Source organism: Perca flavescens, chromosome 3 (assembly GCF_004354835.1).
Source record: "Perca flavescens isolate YP-PL-M2 chromosome 3, PFLA_1.0, whole genome shotgun sequence".
NCBI classification, from domain to species: domain Eukaryota; kingdom Metazoa; phylum Chordata; class Actinopteri; order Perciformes; family Percidae; genus Perca; species Perca flavescens.
In genome coordinates this window covers 40,541,009-40,565,131 of record NC_041333.1, presented here as the reverse complement: position 1 = coordinate 40,565,131, position 24,123 = coordinate 40,541,009, and the positions used below count along the sequence as shown (strand labels likewise).

At 41.7% G+C, this 24,123-nt stretch overlaps 2 protein-coding genes across 2 annotated transcripts in view; one reads left to right on the top strand and one right to left on the bottom strand.

The window, feature by feature from the left end:
* The window catches only part of col4a4 (collagen, type IV, alpha 4), a 67,794-nt gene extending 60,020 nt beyond the window's left edge, over positions 1-7,774 (top strand). The window contains exons 42-46 of the mRNA XM_028574066.1: positions 1,328-1,582; positions 2,539-2,655; positions 4,078-4,266; positions 6,182-6,465; positions 7,325-7,774. Of these exons, the coding sequence (XP_028429867.1) occupies positions 1,328-1,582; positions 2,539-2,655; positions 4,078-4,266; positions 6,182-6,465; positions 7,325-7,597 (1,118 nt within the window). The 3' untranslated portion in view covers positions 7,598-7,774. The remainder of the gene's footprint in view (positions 1-1,327; positions 1,583-2,538; positions 2,656-4,077; positions 4,267-6,181; positions 6,466-7,324) is intronic.
* Positions 7,775-17,726: 9,952 nt separating this feature from the next.
* LOC114553257 (complement C1q-like protein 4) lies at positions 17,727-22,678 on the bottom strand. The gene is made up of 5 exons (XM_028574495.1): positions 22,617-22,678; positions 22,057-22,153; positions 20,579-20,632; positions 20,314-20,448; positions 17,727-18,207 (listed from the first exon to the last, which is right to left on the bottom strand). Exons 1-5 carry the CDS (start codon positions 22,668-22,670, stop codon positions 17,918-17,920), a joined length of 630 nt encoding a protein of 209 aa, XP_028430296.1. The 5' UTR covers positions 22,671-22,678; the 3' UTR covers positions 17,727-17,917.
* Positions 22,679-24,123: the final 1,445 nt, after the last annotated feature.

Sequence of the window (24,123 nt, the reverse complement as noted above, 5' to 3'; positions counted from 1 at the left end):
GTCTGAACTCATAGAATATTAAACTGATGGTAACATTACTGATGCGTAAGACACAAAAATGACTCCAAGGTGTGTACATAGAAACAAAAACAGACTAATTAGCAGGGACACACGTAATCTGCAGATGCAGTATTCTGCAAAACATTTTGTAGACTTTCTGAATATCTTGAATCAGTCTGTACACTGGGCAAACAATTATAAATTATAGTCTTTTTTTTAAGCAGTTTCGGTTCCTTTTTCACCGCAAAACTGTTTGCTCTTGTCTGAATAAGTTCATAAATTGGTGAAACAAACCAAAATGCCTGACTACGGCAGCCTGTATATTCCAAAAATGAGCAGTTTTTCCAGCAGTTGGGTCAGTTTGAGGTCGGATCCCGTTCTCACCACAAACAGACTGCTCTAGAGTTGGTTTGAAAGCGTACCGAGACCACCTCTTTAAGAATGTCTCAGTATGTTTGTTTGGTCCGCTTTTGGTGCGCATTGAGTGTGATTGTTGCGTTCTCACCTGCCCTAACTGCACCAAGGGGGAAAACCAGCTCTAGTGCGATTCAACACAACTAAATGAGACTTCAAGTCAACTTTATTGTCAGTTCTGCAATATGGGCCATTTGGGTGAAAGTCCGCTAAAATAAACTCAGCATGTTAACACATCGCCACCCAAAGCAAAAACGGTAACATTCCGCAGATTTTCATTCTGGATCACCACTGAAAACATGAAAAAAATCGTAAGATTCCGTTTCGGTCTGCTAATTAGAGGAAACATAGTCTCGCTTTGCCTGACCTTCCTCCACAGCGCTGCGGAGGAAGGTCTGGCTAGTCCACACAGCACTCTGGAATGGGAGAAAAACGTGCTCTGGTTTATTGGCATTTCTTTAAACCAATCACAATTGTCTTGGGCAGTGCTAAGCTCCATACTTAGGCACGATTCCTCTGCAAAATAGCCTCGGGAAGGAGCTTGTTTTGGTGGAACGTGTAAAAGTAGTTTTAGTCGTGCAACAGAAAACTCAGATTGGACAGGTAGTCTAGCTAGCTGTTTGGATTTACCCTGCAGAGATCTGAGGAGCAGTTAACCATAGCCATAGAAATCCACCGGAGGTTAGAACAGCAACACAAAGAAAGAGGAAGGGGACGGACATCTTGCTGAAAAGAGTGTCATCTGGCCGAATTTCCGACGGTACTCTAGCAATCCCGGAAGCGGAACGCCGTGGATATAGACTAGAGGAAACACAACTCTATTTCAAGTCTTCAACCTTTACTTTTTGTACGTCAGAACATCTCACCATGGCCTGTCACTTAGTTACGTCTCTCCGTTTGTGTGTGCAATCAGGTCTGAAGGGGTCTGCAGGACTGATGGGTCTACCTGGGGATAAGGGTCCTGGAGGTTGCACCGGTACCCGTGGGCCTACAGGACCAAAGGGATCTAAAGGAATTGTGGGTCCAAAGGGGGAGAAGGGACGAGTCTCCTGCACCCCTTACCATCCGACGCCAAATGGCCCTCCAGGACCCCCAGGACCCCCTGGCCCCCTCGGTGAGGACGGAAATGCTGGCCTCCAAGGAGAAAGTGGCCGGACGGGACCCAAAGGTGAGAATCATCAACATGTCCCGTTATAAAAGTTTTCTGTTATTTCAGATAGGGCTGTGCAATCAATCGAATTTTGATCGAGATTTCAATTTCGGCTCCCAAAGATCACAAAAACAATGTAATCGAGAAAAACAGTGATCTTATATTTGTATGTTATTAATTACTTGTTTTCCGCTGTATACTACATGCCAAATAATGCCTTTAAAACCAGAATAATACCAGAATATCACACGTCTTAATCTGAAAATGCTATATTCGGAAAAAGGCTTTTTCTGAATATCCAACCAGAATATGCTGTTTACATGACCCGTATCAAATTCGGATTATTGTCATATTCGGAATATTAGTGGAATACGTACTCAATGACATCCACGTGAACGTTTGAATCCTACTTAAAGAATAGGTACTACTTTGTGTCTATAGGTAATTATGTGTCTGAGCCGACAAATATGACGTGCCAAGGCTCCATTCTTGGGCCTCTTCTGTTTAACATCTACATGCTTCCACTGGCTCAGATTATGAAAAACAGCAAAATAAATTACCATATTATGCAGACAACACACATATTTACATAACCTAATCACCAATGTCAGTGTCCAATACAAACACTGAGTAAGTGCATTGAACAAATCATCAATGGAATGTACCAGAACTTGAGATAGTTGTTTGGACTTGTTTTAATGTGTTTACTGTGTTAATGGACTGAGGATGGAATCTTGAAATCTTAACCAGTGGATTCGGTATTCGGCCAAACCCCAAAAATCTGGATTTGGTGCATCTTTATTTTAAATGGATGTTTTTAACTGTTTTTAGCTGTTCTTTAATGTTGTATGTAAAGCTCTTTGAGTTGCCTTGTTGCTGAAATGTGCTAAACAAATACGTAAAGCTGCCTTACTTTGCAGCTTTACTTTATCAGTTTTAGTCTCATCATTAAGGTGATGGATGATGTGTTTCAGGTAGGAAGGGGGACATCGGGCCTGACGGACCAAGAGGCTCTGAGGGGCCCCAAGGTCTACATGGAGAGCCAGGAGAGCCAGGCCGGCTGGGGGAGAGTGGAGTAGTGGGAGAGAAAGGTAAGACCTCCACCTGTCTGTACCTCGGACTGTTTATGTTTATGTTTGTGTTTCACACACAAAATGAAAATTACATTAAAGGTCCAGTTAGGGCTGGGCGATATGGCCTGAAAATAAAATCCCAGATTTTTTCAAAAAGAATCCGATTTAAGATTTAAATCGATTTTTTTCTCCCTCTATTTAAAATCAATCTGCGGATGACAAATAAATTGTTCAAAACAAGTTTTATTTTGTTTTGACTCATACACACACGCACACACACGGGGCATGTATATCATTATGATTATTCATGCCAATTTTGTGGAAATATAAATTGGTTTGAGTGTTTTCCCTACCAGTTTTTATTTTTATTAAAAATATTTTTTGGGGGAGGGGGCTATATATTCAACAACAACAAAACGGATCCGTGAGATAAAGCTGTTTTCACACATACAGGTAATTCACTTCTCGTTCCTCGCTAAAAGTTCAAATCATTTTAACGTTATTGCGCAACCTTGCCCCTATTTTGACCTGTTGCTCAGTAACGTACGTTAACATCCCATGGTCTCTTGAATGTAGCATACCTGTAGCAAGCTCCTTCGTAGCGATAAAAACAAACATTGAAGCGGAGCTCCATGCTACAGAGCAGCATGTGCAAGTTGTTTAAGTCGTATCAGCGGCATTTAGTAGACGTGTTGAGCTGCAAAAGAGTTCCTCAACACCGGCTCTGGTGCCCCGCATGGAGCTCCGTCAGGTCAGCGGTAGCTGGTGGTTCAGTTACCGAGAATAGGTGACTCAGCCGGGGACAGTGCACCGCGAGCTGCCGGTCATTTCGGCAGAGATTACGGATAAGTAAGTAATGAAACAACTGGTTAAGAAAATAATTAATGTTAGTCCCTGTCGCTGCCATGTTGTTTGTGTATCTCTATGGCAAACGCGTGGGGGGAGGGATGAGCCCTTTCGGAGCTACGGGAGCCCAGAGGAGCTTCGGCGGATGTTAAGGAGAAAATCGATTTTTCATTTAAACAAATCCACTTTAGCTACACATTCGAGTTAATCAATAAAATCGATTTATCGCCCAGCCCTAGGTCCAGTGTGTAACGTGTTTAGTTGTTCATTATCAAAATCTGTGTTAACAAACTTGTCCTTTTTCATTAATATTTACCGCCACCATCAATTCCAAGTATTCCTTTTGGCTTGAAATTTAACATTTGCATTCGCATGAACTGGGGTAGAAGCTCCATATTCATGCGGCCCGAGCCTTACTCTATTCTTTATAGAATTAAGAAGTAGAATGGCTGCAGCTACAAAAGAGTGTGTATATCTGTTGGTTCTGAGTTTTGGGAGTTTAAAGTGTGATCCAGATGGCGACATCTTGGTGCAACTGTCTGTCTAAGTTTTCAGTTGTTGTGGATTGAACTTCCTTTGGTCTTTGTGTCTCAGGTGATCGTGGTCCAATGGGTGACCCCGGCACTCCTGGATCAACCAAAACCTTGAACTTGGGCTTCCTGTTGGTGATGCACAGCCAATCAAAGACGGTTCCCTCCTGTCCTCTGAACATGAGGGTGCTGTGGACCGGATACAGCCTGCTGTACCTGGAGGGTCAGGAGAAGGCTCACACTCAGGACTTAGGTATAAACACAGAAACATACACATACATTGGTTTTCCATGCTGTTGAACTAAATATCGTATTCAGTGCCACTCAAAACATCCTCATCACCTAAATCTTGCTCTAAACCTGCCCGATCCTAGCCTGACAAGCCAGACCCACATCAAGATGTTGGGACCCACATCAAGATGTTGGGACCCACATCAAGATGTTGGGTCTGGGAACCCTCCGAGGGGCGGGATAAACGGTTGTCTTTAAAACTCCCTCTGCACCAATAGGATAGCGCTGCAACCAACCAGAGCAAAGCTAGTTGATAGATTAAACTTTAAACTCCGAACACGTCTTTCTTTTTTAAGAATGACTTCAGTGCCGTTCTTTGTTTTTTTCTCAAAGAAAATCTGAACTCCAAGTCTTCCAGAGTCGCGGCCAAAGCCGATTCCAAAGACCACTGTTCGCCAGCAGCAGCAGCAGCCATCTTCTTTGTTTTCAAGTAGCAGGGAATTCATATGGAACCGCCTGGGTGCGTCTTGATTTCTATGCTAGCCTGATCCCTCAGCTTGGACTGGAAATGCTCCGGTTTAGGCACTGTAAATACTAGGGTTGGGTACCGAAAGTCAGGAAAGTATCCCGTTTACCTGTACGCTATATTCAGAATCATTTCAGCGCTTCACCTTGCTGTCAGACCCTTTATGAAGGGGAACTGAAGCCGTGATCTCTGCTCTCTTCAAAGCCTACAGATGCCTTTGACAAAAACTGTCATTTTATCTCGCGGAACACGGGAGTTGCTGCTCTACCGCTGCCTCCATCGCTTAGTTAGTTTGTGTTCTTGTGTGACTTTCTTTAGCGTTAAGCAAAACAAATGTGCTAGCTGCTAGTGAAGGCTAACGTTACCTGAGCTGTGTTTCATAGCAACACCTTGGTATGTGCGGGATGCCAGCCCAGGATGGCCTATTTTCTTGTGAACGTGATTAAAAAATAAGTGCTGTCAGTTAAACGCGTTATTAACGGCGTTAACGCAAACCCATTTTAACGGCGTCAATTATTTTATCGCGAGATTAATGTTCTTTTTGGCCTAGCAAACTTTGTAGTTTTTTTCACATGCTGTTTCAACAACTAGTAACGTTAGAAAAACTACAAAACCACACCGGATCTAGCTAGACCGGAAACTAAACGACACACGGACACACTTTTTTGGGCTTGCGAACCAGCCAAAGAGTAGTAGGCTAACGTTATGTTTTGAGTGGATGGCGAGCGCGAGACGCCTAAATGGATGCCGATAAGATTCTGAATGGAAAGTTTACTTTTAAAAAGTTGCCAAATGGTTCCATTGACAAGACCAAAGTGATGTGTGTGTTTTGTCGTTGTGAAGTGAGCTATCATCGCAGCACATCGAGTCTGAAATACCACTTGATGGCCGAGCACACAGCTGATGGCCGAGCACACAGCTGATGGCCGAGCACACAGCTGATGGCCGAGCACACAGCTGATGGCCGAGCACACAGCTGATGACAGAGCACACAGCTGATGGCCGAGCACACAGCTGATGGCCGAGCACACAGCTCATGGCCGAGCACACAGCTGATGCCAATTCTCCGCCCCCTCGTCAAAGCCAGGCGACAAAAGCACAAAGCAAGCCGATCCACTTTTCCATGTTGATAAGAGCATTAAAATGAGTAAAAATAATGGGACAAAAAGAAATCAAGGGACATTTAGAATAGATAAAAATGTGCGATAAATTGCGAGTTGACTATGACATTAATGCGATTAATCGCGATTAAATATTTTAATCATTTGACGGCACTAATAAAAATATATTGAAATCGGAATGTGACTATAACTTGATATTGTCATTCTTGCTGATAGTATCACAACATACCACAGGCCTGTCTATTGCTTAATTGTATTTTAGTTAATATCTGTACTTTCAATGTTTCCAGGTCAGGCGGGGTCATGTATGCGGGTCTTTTCCACCATGCCATTCTCCTCCTGTAACATGGGAACCTGCTCGTACGCCAGCCGCAACGATAAATCCTATTGGCTGTCGACGACGGCGGCCGTGCCCAGTTTGCCTGTGGGCGGAGCCTCCATCGAAGATCACATCAGCCGCTGCGTGGTGTGTGAATCCCCCTCCTCTCCCATCGCCCTGCACAGCCAGACCTCCACCCAGCCGGACTGCCCCCCCAGCTGGAGGAGACTCTGGACCGGGTACTCCTTCCTCATGGTGGGTACTGCAGAGGCACAAGCAGGGTCAATTTAACACTAAAATATCCCCCAAAACAGTAGGCTTCCTATTTACACAGTATGGGCCCTATTTAAATGATCTAACCGCACGGTGTGAAGCGCCTGGTGCAGATGCGTTTAGGGCATGTCCAAATCCACTTTTGCACCTGGCGCCTGGTCCTAAAGGGTTGTACTTACTGTCTTCATTAATCAGAGGTGTGTTTTGGGCGTAACATGCAATCAACCAATCAGAGATCATCTCCCATTCCCTTTAAAAGCCCGGCGCGTTTGGACCTTGGAGCATTGCTGTTATGATGGAGATCGTATGATACGATTTGCACCGTAATATTTTTATTTGTAATCTTCTGCATGTGTGTGTGCTGCTGTGCGTCCCTGTGTGTGTAACAAGCATAGTGTGCGCACGCTGTGCACGAGCCTAGGAGCATTTTACTAATGCTCGGTTAAAATAACAATGAAATGCTGCGTTAGTGACTTTAGACCAGGTTTTTGTTGGTCAATGGCGAACACATTATTCTGGATTAAGCTGAAGCTCTGTGTCTGTCCATCCGCTCACCACTGACTCTGACTTAATGTCCTGCCCACAACACCATCTGATTGGCTAGATGTTATACGGGTGATTGCCAATCAACAGTCATCACCCTCACTGCTGTTGATTCATTCAGGAGCCTCGAGTAAAAGCGTCTCATTCTTCGGTCGAAGCCGGTTAAGCTTTTCACCCTGTGGCATTGCTACTTTACAAATATTGGTTTCATTAACTATTAATAATCGGTATCGGCCCTGAAAAAACAGTATCGGTCGAGCCCTACTGCTGATGATGTGACTTCCTGTGTGTGTTGCAGCATACGGGCGCCGGAGACGAGGGCGGCGGCCAGTCTCTGACCTCGTCCGGCAGCTGTCTGGCAGACTTCCGGGCGCAGCCCTTCGTGGAGTGCCAGGGCCCGCGGGGAACCTGCCACTACTTTGCCAACATCTACAGTTTCTGGCTGACCCGAGTGGATACGTCCACTGCCGCCTCCTCGGCCTCCGACAGCTCGGCGTCCTCCTCCACGCTGACGGAGGGCTGGCAGCAGAGGGAGAGCATCGGCAGGTGCAGCGTCTGCATGAGGGAGTAAGAACAAGACGAGGCCGAGTCTGAGAGGATGGACCGGACCGGACCGGACGCTTCTGTTTGTCTCTGTGAGGACACACTGTCATGTTCAACGCTGCCAACCAATCAATGCTTTTCAGATCACCACCCAGGTGTGTCTATAGGGCGGGAATCATGGATATTTAGAGAACAAATGTCAGAATGTTTTAAGAAAAGAACCCGAATATTTTGAGAGAAAAAGTCTAAATATTTTGAGGAAAAAAAGTCAAAATATTTTGACAGAAAAAGTTGAATAGTTTGAGAAAAGAAGCTGGAATATATATTTTTAACAAAAAGTTAAATATTTTAAGAAAACACTGACAACCAATCAATCCTTTTTAGATTTTTTTTTCCAAGCAGGTTTTTTACCTGCCGATTTCTTTTGACTCTTAAAGGTGAAATAAAATGCACAAGCCTTGTCTCTAACTTGTTAAGAATGCACATGTAAGTGCTGTCCAGTCATTAACAAAATCAATATAATCAATGACTCTTACAAAATATATTTTTATCTGTCTATTTATTGATTTCTCCTGTCAGCGCCACTCACCAACATCGCCGTTGCCAAAATGTCGACTTCGAATTAAACCGTCTTCTTTGAATTTTTCTTTGAATCGTCCTCATATTTTTGTTCGCATGTTTCAGCCATCCCATCCCATTAAGCTAACCCTTACCCCTAATCCTTACCCCTAACCAATCGGCCCTATCTACCCCTAACCCTTACTCTTAACTAGAGATGGTCCAATTCCATTTTTCATCACGATTATTTCGGTCAATATTGAAATCACAATAATTTAACACGATTACTCATTGACTTCTGGAAAGATGTTGCAATTATTGAACTTAAAAAAACTTCAATAAATCAACAGTAAAAAGAAGAAAAAAACTGTGAAATTTGCCTTAATACTTTTCCTATTTAAACTTTATTTTTTCATTCAGAACACGAGAAAATAACCGTGGATTTCGCCGACAAGAATACTTTGATTAGTTGGTGAAAGTAATTACACATGAGTGAGCACATATTTGTGAAAGAACAAAGGTTTTTTTACTAAGACTCAACTCAAAAAATGACACAATGGAGCTTTAGCCCTTAACCCCTACCCATTCACCCCTAACCAATCGGCCCTATCTACCCCTAACCCTTCACCCTTAAGGTGCTGACACACCAACCCCATTATCGGCTGTCTGACAGTCTGGCGAGGTCGGTGACTCGAGTCTGTTCGGTGTTTTCCATGCCGTCGTCAGTCGGAGGAACCGTTGGCCTTCATTTGGGCCGATTTGACTTGTTGAATCGGCCAGTGGGCGGTCTGACTCAATGACCAATCTGATTGGTGGAGTGCTGGCCCTTCACCAGCGAATCCGTGCACGAGAAAACCGGAGCTGACAGCGCCAGTTTCTTATTATTACTAGCCATCGTATTTCCTTCTGTTCAGCGAGTAATGACAACAACAATCCTTCTTGACTACTATCAACACTCTCTGATGAAAACTATGAGTGACGACAGTGTGCTCTGTGTTTACCAGGTCTAGAGAGATTTCTGGTTTTCATTTTTTGGGCGACAATACAGATTAGCGCCACCTGCTGTTACGGAGACGTATTACGTCTCGCGCATGCGCTCAAGTCGGCATCTCTTCGGTGTGTTCTGAGGCACTTTTTGGACCTCGGGGAGCCGACTGATCAGTCCGACTTGGCGTCGGGTTGGTGTGTCTGAGCCTTTAAACCCTACCCCTAACCCTTCACCCCTAACCGTTAACCCCAGTTAATGTGAAGACACATTTTCAAACTCCAATCCAAGGAAATGTAAACAACAGCTGCTGAAAACAATGTTTGACGTGGCAGGTAGACTTACCGCCAGGCTATGTCTGTAAGAAGTTTTTTCCTCGCCACTGTTGCACCAAATTCTTGCTCTTGGGGGAATTGTTGGGTCTTTGTAAATTATAGAGTGTCTGGTCTAGACCTACACTATCCGTAAAGTGTCCTGAGATAACTCTTGTTATGATTTGACGCTATAAATAAAATGTAATTGACGGTTTTCATCCACCAATGGCAACATTCACCCACATTTGGCGCTTGGTCGGAAGAAGAGCCAGCCTCCCCGAGGTCCAAAAAGTGCCTCAGAACACACCGACGCGACGCCGACTTGAGCATATGTTCTGCGTGTGCACAAGACATAATACGTCTCCATAACAGCAGGCGGCGCTAATCTGTATTGCCGCCCAACAAATGAAAACCGGCAGCTGATTGGACGAACGCGTCACGTGGGTCTGGCTGCTCCCCGACCATAATGTGGTGGCTCGCTTGGAATACAATCTCATATTGTACTAAAATAGTTCACCGAAAAGAGCTTCTGAGAACATTTGAAGAGAGAAATAGGCCGTGCAGTTCCTAAATCTGTCTTCATTTCAGATCAACAATGGTCAGTTTAAAAGATTTTTGTCCGATTTTGAGAGACTAGTCCCGCTCGTCATTTCTGGGTTAGCTCTCCACCAATCAGATGGGTCATTGAGTCCGACTGCCGGCAGTGCCCGCCCCGCCAATTATACATGTCAAATAGGCACAAATGAAGGCCGACGGCCCCTCGGACGGACGACGACACGGAACACACCGAACAGACTCGAGTCACCGACCTCGCCAGACGGCTGATTATCAGCTTGCTGTGTCAGCGCCTTTAGGGAATTGGAAATTTTTTTGGTCCAATTCAGACAGCATACCAAACACCTGCCTGGTAATGGAAAACTGTTGTAGAGCTGCAAAGATTCACGGATTAGACTATTAAATGATAATCGATTAATCAATTTGAGTCTTTTCGTATGTAAGAACAGGTAAACTTGAGTGATGTCAGCTTGTTAAATGTGAATGTGTTCTAGTTTCTTCTATCCTCTGGGACAGGAAACTGAATATCTTTGAGTTGTGGACAAAACAAGACATTATTTTGGGCTTTTTGGGAAACACTGATCCACATTTTTCCTTATTTTCTGACATTTTAGAGATCAAACAAATAATCCATTCATCTAGAATATAATCCTTATAGTTGGAGAACTTCGCCTTGGGCTTTTGGGAAACATGTTAAACCAGGAAACCGCTTTTAGAGAGTGAACATGCCCGATGTTTTTACCTGACAGAAATATTTTGCACGTCATATGGTGTGATGTAGCAGCTGATTGGTTGGTGGTGTTGACATGACTTTCTCTCCTCATCAGAACCCGATTCGTACCGGTAAAACCCAATTTTATTTTTAATACATGCTCTGACCAATCAAGGTAACTGCCTTGATACCATCTTTACGCACGCACACATAGAATAAATCAGGTTTCTGGTACGCCAATCTGCGTTTTCCTAGAAATGTCTTGCCCTACTCTGCCTCTGATTGGCTCTGATGTTTCACTCCTCATGCCTAAAACCTAACCAATCCAACCAACAAAGGCAACGAGTACTAGCCAATCACAGGCAGAGTAGGGCAACTTATTACTTGCCAAAGAAAACGCCAAGAGTGCATGTAAGTCCCGCCCCAACCTTGTGGGGAAAAACTCTACGCTCTCTGTTGACTTGTATAGTGTGAAGGTTTTCTCCTCTTTATTCTATGTGATAGCAACAAACAGAAACATGCCTAAAAGCTGCTGTGTAATGGGATGCACTACCAACTATTTAGCCAAATTAGGGCCTATGTTCCCACAGTCCTATGTTCCCACAGCCCTATGTTCCCACATTTCTAAGAATCTTCTTCAAATTAGGGCCTATGTTCCCACAGTCCTATGTTCCCACAGCCCTATGTTCCCACAGCCCTATGTTCCCAGATTTCTAAGAATTTTCTTGAAATTAAGTCCTAGGTTCCCACAGTCCTATGTTCCCACAGCCCTATGTTCCCAGATTTCTAAGAATCTTCTTCAAATTAGGGCCTATGTTCCCACAGTCCTATGTTCCCACAGCCCTATGTTCCCACAGCCCTATGTTCCCACATTTCTAAGAATTTTCTTGAAATTAAGTCCTAGGTTCCCACAGTCCTATGTTCCCACAGCCCTATGTTCCCACATTTCTAAGAATCTTCTTCAAATTAGGGCCTATGTTCCCACAGCCCTATGTTCCCACAGCCCTATGGTTCCACAGCCCTATGGTCCCACAGCCCAATGTTCCCACAGCCCAATGTTCCCACAGCCCTATGTTCCCACACTTCTAGGACATATTCAAAATTAGGTCTTGTGTTGCTACATTTCCCTTCAATTTAAGCCCTATCCTCCCACAAGATTTTTAGGGTTAGGGGGATACAATCTGATACAAATTTATGAAAAAGGGGAATGTGGGAACATAGGGCCTAATTTTGAAAAAAATTAGAAATGTTGGAACATAGGGCCGAAAATCTGAGCTTTTATGAAGACAAAAGTGGAAACAGATGTTGAGGAATCAGCAGAGGCATAAAATATTCAGACTTTTTTTACATGAAATATTCTGACTTTTTTACATAAAATATTTTGACTTTTTACATAAAATATTTTGATATATAAAATATATTCCTCTGCAGCTCTGTGGAGGAAGGTCTAGCTAGTCCACACAGAAATGAGGGACTACATCGGGCATAACATTAGCTTAGTGTCTCCCCCATTCTCTCTGGTAATTCCTCACATCTGTAGCCACTTTTGTCTCCATAAAAGCTCTTTTCAGGTCGGCATCTTAAAAAATCTTAAGTTCTGGGTTCTCTACATTGTTGGTAGTGAATATCGCCACACAGCAGCTTTTAGGCATGCGTCTGTTGTTTTCTATCAGACGTGGCTTTCACATTCTGTCGGGGAATGTTGGGTTCCGGTACGGATCGATCGGGCAGCGACAGAGAAAGCAACCTTAATGAACTTTTAGCTCCGCCTCCAGCTCCGCCCAGAAGTGCACTGAAAACCCTTCTGATTGGCCTGTGATTGGTCAGCTGAGAGGCTTTGGTCAGTCAGTATTTTTGTTAATAAATTACTAAGAGAATCGCGTGAGAAGCTGTGAATACATTTGACAAATTATTTAACCTCAAAACATGTTTTTCTTTCATAGTCGATTAATCGCTCCGAGTCTTCTTTTTTTTTAAAGAAAAGTAAAACTTCTCAGATTCCAGCTTTGTTAAATGTGAATATTTGCTAGTTTCTTCACTCCTCTGTGACAGGAAACTGAATATCTTTCATATCCCGTTTACACGTACGTGGTTATTTTTGAAAAACTGAGACATTTCCTTTTGTTTGTGCAAACGGAGAATTCTGATTTGCTAACGTGGGCTTGAGCTTCTCGTTACACTGCCACCTACAGGTTTGGCGTGCTCTTGACGGCATATATATATATATCCAGCCCGTTGCAGATTTAGATCTGGCCCGTACATCAATTTGGGTTCACAATAAATTCTAGTTGTGCGCCAAACCAAAAACAAAGGAAAGTGGTTTTTTTTAAACTGAAATTACCTGACATTCAAAGCAAACATACGGCAGATTTGCTGACTCGGAGTCTCGGAAAAAATATATCTTTGATTTGCTAAATTCTAGGATGGCTTGATGACTTTTGTAGGGCTTCATGTCAACAAAAAGCGTACAAAAATGTCGGAAAAAGCAACAAATTTACAAAAAGGTGACAAATGAGTCTGAGAAAGCCACAAAAAAGTTGGAATAAAAACAACAAAAATGAGGAAAAAAGCTACTGAAAATAAGTGACATGCAGTAACTAAAAGCACGTCAATAAACTCTCCATGTCTGGCCCTCGGTGTGATCCTCTTTTTCCAGATTTGGCCCTCTGGGAAAATGAGTTTGACACCGCTGCGTGTAAATGAACAACTGACAGCTGTGCACAATGTTATTTTTTGAAAACGGAGAGAGGGTGAAATGTCCGTTTCTGAAAATAGCCGGCCACGTGTAAACGTAGCCTGAGTTGTGGAGAAAAAAAAAACGATGAACATTCGTATCAAATTGGACGTTTTCTGAGTTTCTCGCTGAAATAAACTTTACGTTCTTTATTCATGTTCTTCAGTTTCAGTGTAAAAAAGATTAAAAAAAAAACCCAAAGAGAGCAGCGAGTTGTGACGATCTGTCCTGTTAGGCCTCCTGCACGCTGGCTGCGTGGCGTGAACGTGGCGAGTCAGCTGCGTGGCGAGTCAGCTGCGTGGCGAGTCAGCTGCGTGGCTTGAGCATGGCGAGTCAGCTGCGTGGCTTGAGCATGGCGAGTCAGCTGCGTGGCTTGAGCATGGCGAGTCAGCTGCGTGGCGAGTCAGCTGCGTGGTGTAAGCGTGGCGTGAGCGTGGCGAGTCAGCTGCGTGGCGTTTTCTGTCTTTACACACCAGAAAGGTGTCTGACGCGGCGCTGCTGCTGCTAGCCTTGTCTGCACACATGTATGTTTCCCATAAACATAAACATATATATATATATACAGTATACTGATCTGATTACAGCAAAGACAACGTCTGCAGTATTGACGGCAAAATAGGCTCCAGAATATTTCCTTCTGGATTGACAGGTGCAATATTAGAAAATCTATTTTTTTTTATTACATTTCTATATCTGCATTTATATCAAAACCTCGAGACTTTCAAACATCTAAATGTCATGTATTAATATGTATTTGTGTCAAAATGACATATAAACATCTTTTCCTATTCTATGTTGTCTGGAAACGCTTCCAACACGCTGGCGTGTCACGTGAAATATAGGCGTCGGTCGGCGAGACGTGCGTGTCACGCAGGCAGTGTTAAGCTCTAACCTGTTAACATGGGAGCTGAAATAAAAACGGACACGCTCACGCCACGCAGCCAGCACGCTCACGCCACGCAGCCGACACGCTCACGCCACGCAGCCGGCGTGCAGGAGGCCCGACTCCGAGTTGAACATCTCGACCGAAAGCTGCAGAACCAGAACCAGAAACTTCAGCTCCACTTTTATCCGAGTCGTGGCTGTTTCTTTGTGTCATAAATCGCTTGAATATTTATCTACACGTCTGATAGTTTGGACTGAAAGTTTGTAGTCGTGTCACAAACCCAAAATGTTTTCGTATTTACAAAAGTTAAACAGGAGGAACTGAGGAGAAACAAGTGACTTTTCCGGTCATTTAGGAACGATATTTTTCTTTCTGTCTGTGGTTCTGGTTCTGTTTTTTTATCTCTCTGTGATTTTGTAAATATATGTTTGAGCTCGACCGTTTTATATTTTTACTGTAAATGTCATCAGAGTATTTATTTAGCCGGAAATTAATGTTGGTGCTACGTGTATTTGATGTTGCATTTTGTGTTTTGTTGAAAGATGACACGGTGAAACCCCAACCCACCCCCCTTTCCTCCTTCCTACAAAATAAAATGCATGAACCTGTTCATGACAAGTCCTCCAAACCCACTGGATCTCTAACGTAGCCAAAAAAAAGGTAACAACAGGTCGACAGAAGTGACAGGAAATTCCAAAATAGGTCTAAAAAAGGGACAAGAACTTATAAATGCGAAATTGACAAACTTCAAATACAGCAACAAAAAATATCTACAAAACACTTGTAAAAAAAGACAGTAAAAGGAAGGATGGAATGAAGGAAGGAAGGAAGGCAAGTTTAGGTCCAAAGAAGGCGACAAAAATATCACATTTTTGGTAGTAAAATAAGTCCATTTAGAGAGGAACGATGGTCTGGTCCAACAGCTTTAGAACTGAAAAACATTTAGCAAAATATCTCCGGGACCCCCTGCAGAGTACTCCTAGGGGGGACATGTGCCCCCTGAAGTGGGCGGGGCTTCATTGTTATCTGGGGGGGTCTCTGTGTCATCACTGTGTTGTTATTGTATTTAAATGTGTCGGTGATATTTTAATCTCTGTAGAAGGAAACTTCCCACTAACACTTGTGGATCATTTTACTCTCTGTGGACGGACAACTCTTCAATAAATAGCATCAAACTTTTTCTCTGAGTCATTATTTCCCTTTTAGGTCCCAAAGTTTACAGGATGGGTTAGAAAAGTTATATTTATTTATTATTTATAATAATTATCCTAATGGGAAGAATCTGTTTGTTTTCTGGAGACAGAGTCAAATATCTCAGGTAAAAATGTCAAAATAGGTGAGAAAATTGGTAAAAAATATTCAAAAATAATCCAGAAAATAAAATATTCTGAAAAGTATACAATTTTTATTTATTTTTTTACAATTTCTTGAAAATGTAATAATATCCGACAGAAATTTGCAATATATCCGAAAAAAGAATCCGTTACAAATTAGAAGAATGACGTTTAAAAACGTTATAATGATGCACGGTGCCGTTACTGCCTGCAGGGTTCGTACGGGTGCTTGAAATCCTTGAAAATGCTTGAATTTTGATGTTGTTTTCAAGGTTTGAAAAGTGCTTGAATTTTGGATAAAATGCTTGAAATTGTAACTGTATTTCTCTCACAACAAATATCTAACTTACTGAACAGTTTGTTTATTAAATGGAGAAATAAAATGTTGGAGAGCCTAAAATTAAACCTGCTCGCTGTGTGACTGTGATCTGCCACCACGCCAAGCCCCGCCCTAGGAAGCAGCTCGATTGTCGTTTCAATGAACGTTGTCTGGAAGATGAAAAATACAAATTATGGATTAAACGGGGACAAACCCTACGAGTTGCTTCTTGTAAAGTCTGCAAAAAAGACGTGCAGCTTTTCACAATGGGCGAGTCTGCGATCTCGAGTCACATGAAGTAGCCTGCTGTACGTTAGCGCCAGTTAGCGCCTATTTGTTTACACTAGTAAATTCTAGCTAGGAATTCGCAGGCTAAGTGACTGAGAGTACTTGGTGTGATAATGTAATTTTAGTAGTGCATGTCAGAAATCATGTCATACAAGTAGCCTACTTTAAGGTTGAGGATGGCCTTATGCAATATTTACACTGCTCTGTTCCTGTAGATAAATGTATATGTCTTGGCAATGAAGTAAAAAAAAAAAATTCTCCAATTAATATAGGCTATTTATGAGGCAGGTGCCTGTGCACTGTCAGAGTCTTCTGGGTTAAAATGGAGTTACAGGTTGTTGTTGCACTGTCTCAGATTTTGTTCAAACCTTGTCTTTAACAAGAATGTGTCCCAAAACCAAGGCCTGTAAAATATTTATGTTCAAATCCTATGTCTTCATATTTTTAGCCCTTGAAATTACTAAAGTTGTACAGCCTGCAAATCACATTATCTGGGAAGCAATATTTGGACATTTATTCATAGACAGCCCAAACTTTGTAGGGTGGAAGACAAACACGTCAATATGACTGAAATATTACAAGTTTGTACAGCATGCTCTAGATTTGGAAAAAAAGTGTGAAAGGACATTAAGGGTAGCATAAACTTTGAGCAAAATCTAAGAGGGTGCACCAACTGTTTTCCTGGATTTTGACACAGGTCCATACTGTATGTTATGTTGGGAACCATGAAGAGAAGGTGATAATTCAGGGTTAGTGAAGTGAACCTGTCCATTGATTTTGTTTGGGGGGGTAATTGTTTTTACATTGACTCAGGCAGGTTAAATAGCTTAGACAGTGATACATTTTGAAAAATAAAACTTGTGTTTTGCTTAAATATCTGATCCTTCTGCTATTGCGAAACACAATTTTGGCTGTTTATAGTATTATGTCTTTTAATGTGACAAAAACACTAAATAATAATTTTGACTATGTATTGGTATATATTTTATGGTGGTGTAAGGTGCTGGAAAAAGCTTTAAAATGGACCTTGAAAGTGTTTGAAAAGTGCTTGAATTTGAACTTGGAAAAGGTGTACGAACCCTGTACCTGTGTGCAGTGTCCGTGTCTGCAGTGTCCGTGTCTGTCCGCCAGGTGTCGCTGTCATTCCCCCGCTCATGTCTACATATGTCTGTGTCTACATATGTCTGTCTACATATGTCTGTGTCTACATATGTCTGTCTACATATGTCCATGTCTAAATATGTCTATGTCTACATATGTCTGTCTACATATGTCCATGTCTACATATGTCTATGTCTACATATGTCCATGTCTACATATGTCTATGTCTACATATGTCCATGTCTACATATGTCTATGTCTACATATGTCCATGTCTACATATGTCCGTGTCTATGATGTTGCATTTCATTATCTGCTTTCAATAAGTTAAAGTTGAAACAAACAGATTAAAGAAATGCTCACAGATGTAATTGCAATGATATATGTTTATTATTTGATTAAAATGACTCAGAAACAGTAACCATTTTATATTTGAAGGAAAAAAAAGACTCCTGTCGACAATTATGAATTATGAAAATCAGATCAAATCTATGAAGTGCTATGAAGACTTGTTTAAGACAACCAAAACCTGCGTGATTACCACAGCGCTGCTGTTTCTGTCTTACATGGGGAACAGCAGATGCCCACTGAAGGTGGTGTGGTTACTTCCATCGTCGTACGCCATATTGCTACCGTTAGCCACCAGACGCACACACACAACGTCTCCCACCTCCAGCAACAGTGCAACGGCTTTAGAAGCACTCATAAAACCACGCTCCTGTCTCTCCCATGCCATGAAAACATTCTCAGAGTTCTTGACCAACCAAGCCCCTGCACCGTGGTTGCCGCGTCCATATGTACCGATCGTCCACTCAAAGTAATACACTCCTCTCACCGGGGCAGTGAACACACCTGTTGGACGTATGTTATTGTCATTTTAAATGGAAAAACTAAAAAAAGTTTGAACAGCAACATACAAGTGAAATATATTAGAGATGCACAATATATCAATCACATCTTTAAATTTGATCAAGTATTAATCAAGAAACAAGCTGTAATGTAACCCTACAGGACTAATGTTCAGCGTCAGTAAAAGTTCTGTTTTTGACGCTGACGGGCTCAGATTGTTATTCTAAGTGTCTGACATCATTATGGAAAGGATCCCTACGGAGATAGAGCTTTTAGTTAAAGGTAAGATCCTTTTAGTTTAACATGAAACAGCCCCGAAATCACCATCACCAAACTCCACCAGACTCAATCAGGACTTTTAATCATCGTAAAACACACTTCATTCAAAGTGGACAGAAACTAAATAAAACAATCAAAAGCCATCTTGGTTCATCTTTCCACTGTTCCAACAATCACCACTCTGGTTTGGTTGAAATAAACGCTTAATTCACCCATTTACATGTGGAAATATGCTGGCTCTATACACGCTAAAAGTCCTGATTATTTACATGGAGTCTGGTGGAGATATGCTGGCTCTATACACGCTAAAAGTCCTGATTATTTACATGGAGTCTGGTGGAGATATGCTGGCTCTATACACGCTAAAAGTCCTGATTATTTACATGGAGTCTGGTGGAGATATGCTGGCTCTATACACGCTAAAAGTCCTGATTGTTTACATGGAGTCTGGTGGAGATATGCTGGCTCTATACACGCTAAAAGTCCTAATTATTTACATGGAGTCTGGTGGAAATATGCTGGCTCTATACACACAAGTCCTGATTATTTACATGGAGTCTGGTGGAAATATGCTGGCTCTATACACGCTAAAAGTCCTGATTATGTACATGGAGTCTGGTGGAGATATGCTGGCTCTATACACGCTAAAAGTCCTGATTATTTACATGGAGTCTGGTGGAGATATGCTGGCTCTATACACGCTAAAAGTCCTGATTATTTACATGGAGTCTGGTGGAGATATGCTGGCTCTATACACGCTAAAAGTCCTGATTATTTACATGGAGTCTGGTGGAAATATGCTGGCTCTATACACACAAGTCCTGATTATTTACATGGAGTCTGGTGGAAATATGCTGGCTCTATACACGCTAAAAGTCCTGATTATTTACATGGAGTCTGGTGGAGATATGCTGGCTCTATACACGCTAAAAGTCCTGATTATTTACATGGAGTCTGGTGGAGATATGCTGGCTCTATACAAGCTAAAAGTCCTGATTATTTACATGGAGTCTGGTGAAGATATGCTGGCTCTATACACGCTAAAAGTCCTGATTATTTACATGGAGTCTGGTGGAGATATGCTGGCTCTATACACGCTAAAAGTCCTGATTATTTACATGGAGTCTGGTGGAGATATGCTGTCTCTATACACACAAGTCCTGATTATTTACATGGAGTCTGGTGGAGATATGCTGGCTCTATACACGCTAAAAGTCCTGATTATTTACATGGAGTCTGGTGGAGATATGCTGGCTCTATACACGCTAAAAGTCCTGATTATTTACATGGAGTCTGGTGGAGATATGCTGGCTCTATACACGCTAAAAGTCCTGATTATCTACATGGAGTCTGGTGGAGATATGCTGGCTCTATACACGCTAAAAGTCCTGATTATTTACATGGAGTCTGGTGGAGATATGCTGGCTCTATACACGCTAAAAGTCCTGATTATTTACATGGAGTCTGGTGGAGATATGCTGGCTCTATACACGCTAAAAGTCCTGATTATTTACATGGAGTCTGGTGGAGATATGCTGGCTCTATACACACAAGTCCTGATTATTTACATGGAGTCTGGTGGAGATATGCTGGCTCTATACACGCTAAAAGTCCTGATTATTTACATGGAGTCTGGTGGAGATATGCAGGCTCTATACATGCTAAAAGTCCTGATTATTTACATGGAGTCTGGTGGAGATATGCTGGCTCTATACACACAAGTCCTGATTATTTACATGGAGTCTGGTAATAATCACTAAACATTGGTATTCTGCCAAAATGTTCATATCGGTTCATCCTTAAAACGTATTGGTTGAATATCAGAGCTACCTGTGTTTGAGTTGTAGGCATTTCCAATGTTGGTGGGGACGTGTTTGTAGACCAGGGTAGTGTCCTCGGGAAACGGTCCAAGAGTTACTATTTGACCTCCAGCCGTCAGAGCGGCTGAGAACGCAACCTGTCGGACTGAGAGAGAGAGAGAGAGAGAGAGAGAGAGGGCTTTTTTAGTGATTGCCACCTCTGCTGTTTTCAGTTATTTAGAGTAAATAATATAAGTTGAACTTCATGCCACACAGTTGAACAGAGAGAACAATACCTTGCAATTGTTGCTTCAGCTTGTCCACTTCATCCTTCAGCTGTGTTACTTGTTCTGCAAAAACAGAGACAGTTTCTTTGTCAGCTTCTTTTTACTGCACCTTCAGTTTCTTTAGACATTGCTTTAGAGCTGCATGAATCAATTGTCAATTATTAAATTGATCTCCCACTATTTTGATAATTGAATCAGTTTGAGTCATTTTTTTAATGTAAAAACAGGTAAACTTTTCTGATGTCTGCTTGTTAAATGTGATTATGTTCTAGTTTTGTCTCTCCTCTGGAACAGGAAACTGAAGATCTTTGAGTTGAGGACAAAACAAGACATATGAGGACGTCATCTTGGGATTTTGGGAAACACTGATCCATCTTTTTGAAGTTGCCTTTCTTTAAATTGTTTGTTATACTGAAGTTACATTGATGACACTGTATGACACTCAATAACTGCTCTTTAATGTTTAATTTCTTATACTGCACTGTAACTTTTATTCACATATTTTATCTCTCACTTCTTTAAATTCTTATACTGCACTGTCAATTTTATTCTTGTCTTTTAATGTTTTAATTAGTTTTTTAATCGTTTTCTAACTGATCTTTAATGTTTTATGTAAAGCACTTTGAATTGCCCTGTTGCTGAAATAAAGCTGCCTTGCCTTGCCCTTGCCTCTGACGTCATCAACAAAGTGCTGATTATCTGTCCTCTCTGCATATTGACACAGAGCGGTGCTCCGACACACACACACACACACACACGGTGCGGACGGAGTAAACTACGTGGGCTCTGCAGTTTTGTTGAAGTCACAGTGAGTCACGGAGATGCCGATAAAGTGGTTTCAAGTGTGGTTACAGTTTTTCATAACTTCATGCAGACACCTTTCACTGCGATATGCTATTAATGGTGGGCTAAAGCGGTCGCTGTGCTGTTGTTTTACACTTCCTCTGACACGAGCAGGCACAACAGTGGTTTCTATGCCCTGGTGACTGACTGACAGGCTGAGGTTGTAAGGCAAGACAACTTTACTCCTACAGCACCTTTCAGCAACAAGGCAATTCAGAATAATATACAAATACAAGAATAAAAGTTACAATGAGTAAGAAATGAATAATTATTCAATTTAATAGGTTGTAGGGACAGGTTTTGGAGGAGAGAGGGAGGGGTTTTATTTTTGTTTAATTTCCTTAGAGTGTAAAATATTCTAAATAAATAACATAATGTTCTAAGTAAATAGGATACATAGGTTTGGAATTATTTTTGCAACAGATTATTTTTACAACCGAAAAAGGTACTGTTGGGTCCCGGAACAGAATTTCAGGTACCGGTATCGGTACTGATATTGGCTCAGATGTGAAAGTTAGCCAACCCTATTACACACATCAATCCACAATGAAAATAATTGGTAGTTTCAGCCCTACTTTGCTCCACTACATAGAAAAATACTTAATTCTATCCTAAATAAAACACGATGCAGTTCATTACTGTACCTTTAGTCTCTCTTTGCAAGAGCTCCATGTCCTCCTTCAGTTGACACAATGAATGGGTCATCTCTCTCAGCACAGCGTAGAGGTCTTGAGGAAAAGTCTGCGGACAATCAACACTTTTACTTGCGGAGACGGAGCCGAGCAGCAGCAACAGTATAAAACTCACAGAGATCTTAATTCTTGCACTGGCAGCTGACTGTTGAACTGTGCCGTCTGTAGACCTGCGTGAGCTTTATATAGAAGCCTACAGCAAATAAAGGTGTGTGTGAAAACAAATCAAACGTACTTTGTACTACTCTCTAGATAGATAGATAGATAGATAGATAGATAGATAGATAGATAGATACTTTATTCATCCAGAGGGAAATTTTAGGCATCCAGTAGCTTGGACAACCATAACACAACAAACACACATACACACATATCTCACATACATAAAAACTATCATACTCTCTCTTCATACTACTCTCTACTGCTGTCTCTCTACATACTACTCTCTACTGTTGAATAAAACACAGTTTCCTCATGCATTTAAAGTATTTCCAGTTCTAAAGTGTTCTTACCTGTGTTGTTGGTCTGTGATGCTGTGGAGACAGAGAGAGAAGAGAACAGTTCATACAGTATATATCAGTAGAGAGGGAGGACACTCTGGGGTCACATGATTTAAGAGAAACAGTTTGACTTCAAGTCATCAGTGAACAGGAAGGGACAGAGGGTGCTCTGAGGTCACGGAGATGGAGTAACTCCATAGACTGGGGTGAAGGATTTTTTTGGGAAGATTTTAATGTCACGTGATTTCACAGAAACAGTTTGACTTCAAATCATCAGTAAAACCAGAGGGGAAGTGAGGGTGGAGTTCTCTTTAGAAGACTTTTATTGATCACCAGAGAAAAAAAAGTGTATTAACATTGTCAATATATTTAGTGTGCAGCTGTTTTTTTAAACTTAAACTAGGCCTGCCCAAAATTCTAAAAATCCAGTTTAACCATAGACATACTATATATGTGTGTGTGTGTGTGTTTACAGTCTAGGAGTTTAACTGAAGCTGTGTTCAGTTTAAAAAAAAAAAAGCTTTTATTTTGAAGTATAGCAGAAGTGGCGTGCCCACTGTCCAGTGTGTGACACCGCTGCCCCACGGTTGGTCTACTCTCACGTCATCTAAATGAATGAAAGTTTATGGAGCGTTTGTTAAAAAATGCATATATCCCTGTGTCCCATTAAACCTTTAAAACATTGTTAACTGACCCCTGCTTCATGTCACTTTGTTCTCTGAGATATCGTAACTGCTTTCAGAATCAACTCAAAGAAGTCAAGATGATACAAACCCCAAAACAATCATATCGTTTCATGACCAGTATGAAGAGACAGGATTTGAAGATTCAACTTGTTTTAACACAACATATTCAGAACTTTTATTTTTCTTATCTTATGTCTTTTTATGTATGTACTGTATGTGAGTATATTTCAATCAGGAGAGACTTGTTTGCAGATATGCAAAAGGTTTTAATGTACAAGAGCATAAATACTGTACAGTGTATTGGAGATTGAACTCCATCGTTATATTAATACATTTAATATATTAATACATTTAATATAGGGGTAGGGAACCATGATGTAACCCCCAAAACATGACTGAATTTCTAACATGGAGGAAATAGAACACGTGAAAATTAAATATACAATTTTAAATTTATAAAATATGTAGCTTACCTCCGTGTAGCACGGATCTGAAACAGAAAAGCAAATGCAGTGATCCGTATCCGAAACAGCATGCGAAATACTGCCCGTATTTCAGTCATCGGCGACTCAGGCCGGCATACTCGGCATCTCCGCCAGTATGGCAACTCCAGGATTGAATTTAATATAACATGGATGAAGTGGAGACCTTGTTGAATGTGGCCGAAGTAGTTCTGGTCTACCTGGCCTGTAAAGCTGCTAGCCGTGTAGGAGAGACGGCAACCAAGACGAGCCAGGAGGAGACTGTGGTGTAAACCTTGGATATTGCGACATGTAAAATAGGGAGTCTATCCTAACTTGTGTCAACAATTTCCCTCAGAAGATACTCCAGCT

Excerpts from the sequence above, each read along its gene's own strand:
- LOC114553257 (XM_028574495.1), bottom strand. The coding sequence starts at position 22,670 with ATGAACTGTTCTCTTCTCTCTCTGTCTCCACAGCATCACAGACCAACA. Across the intron at positions 22,154-22,616 it reads ATCACAGACCAACAACACAG|ACTTTTCCTCAAGACCTCTA; the intron begins GTAAGAACACTT and ends GATTGTCCGCAG. Across the intron at positions 18,208-20,313 it reads TGCCTACAACTCAAACACAG|GTGTGTTCACTGCCCCGGTG; the intron begins GTAGCTCTGATA and ends TACGTCCAACAG.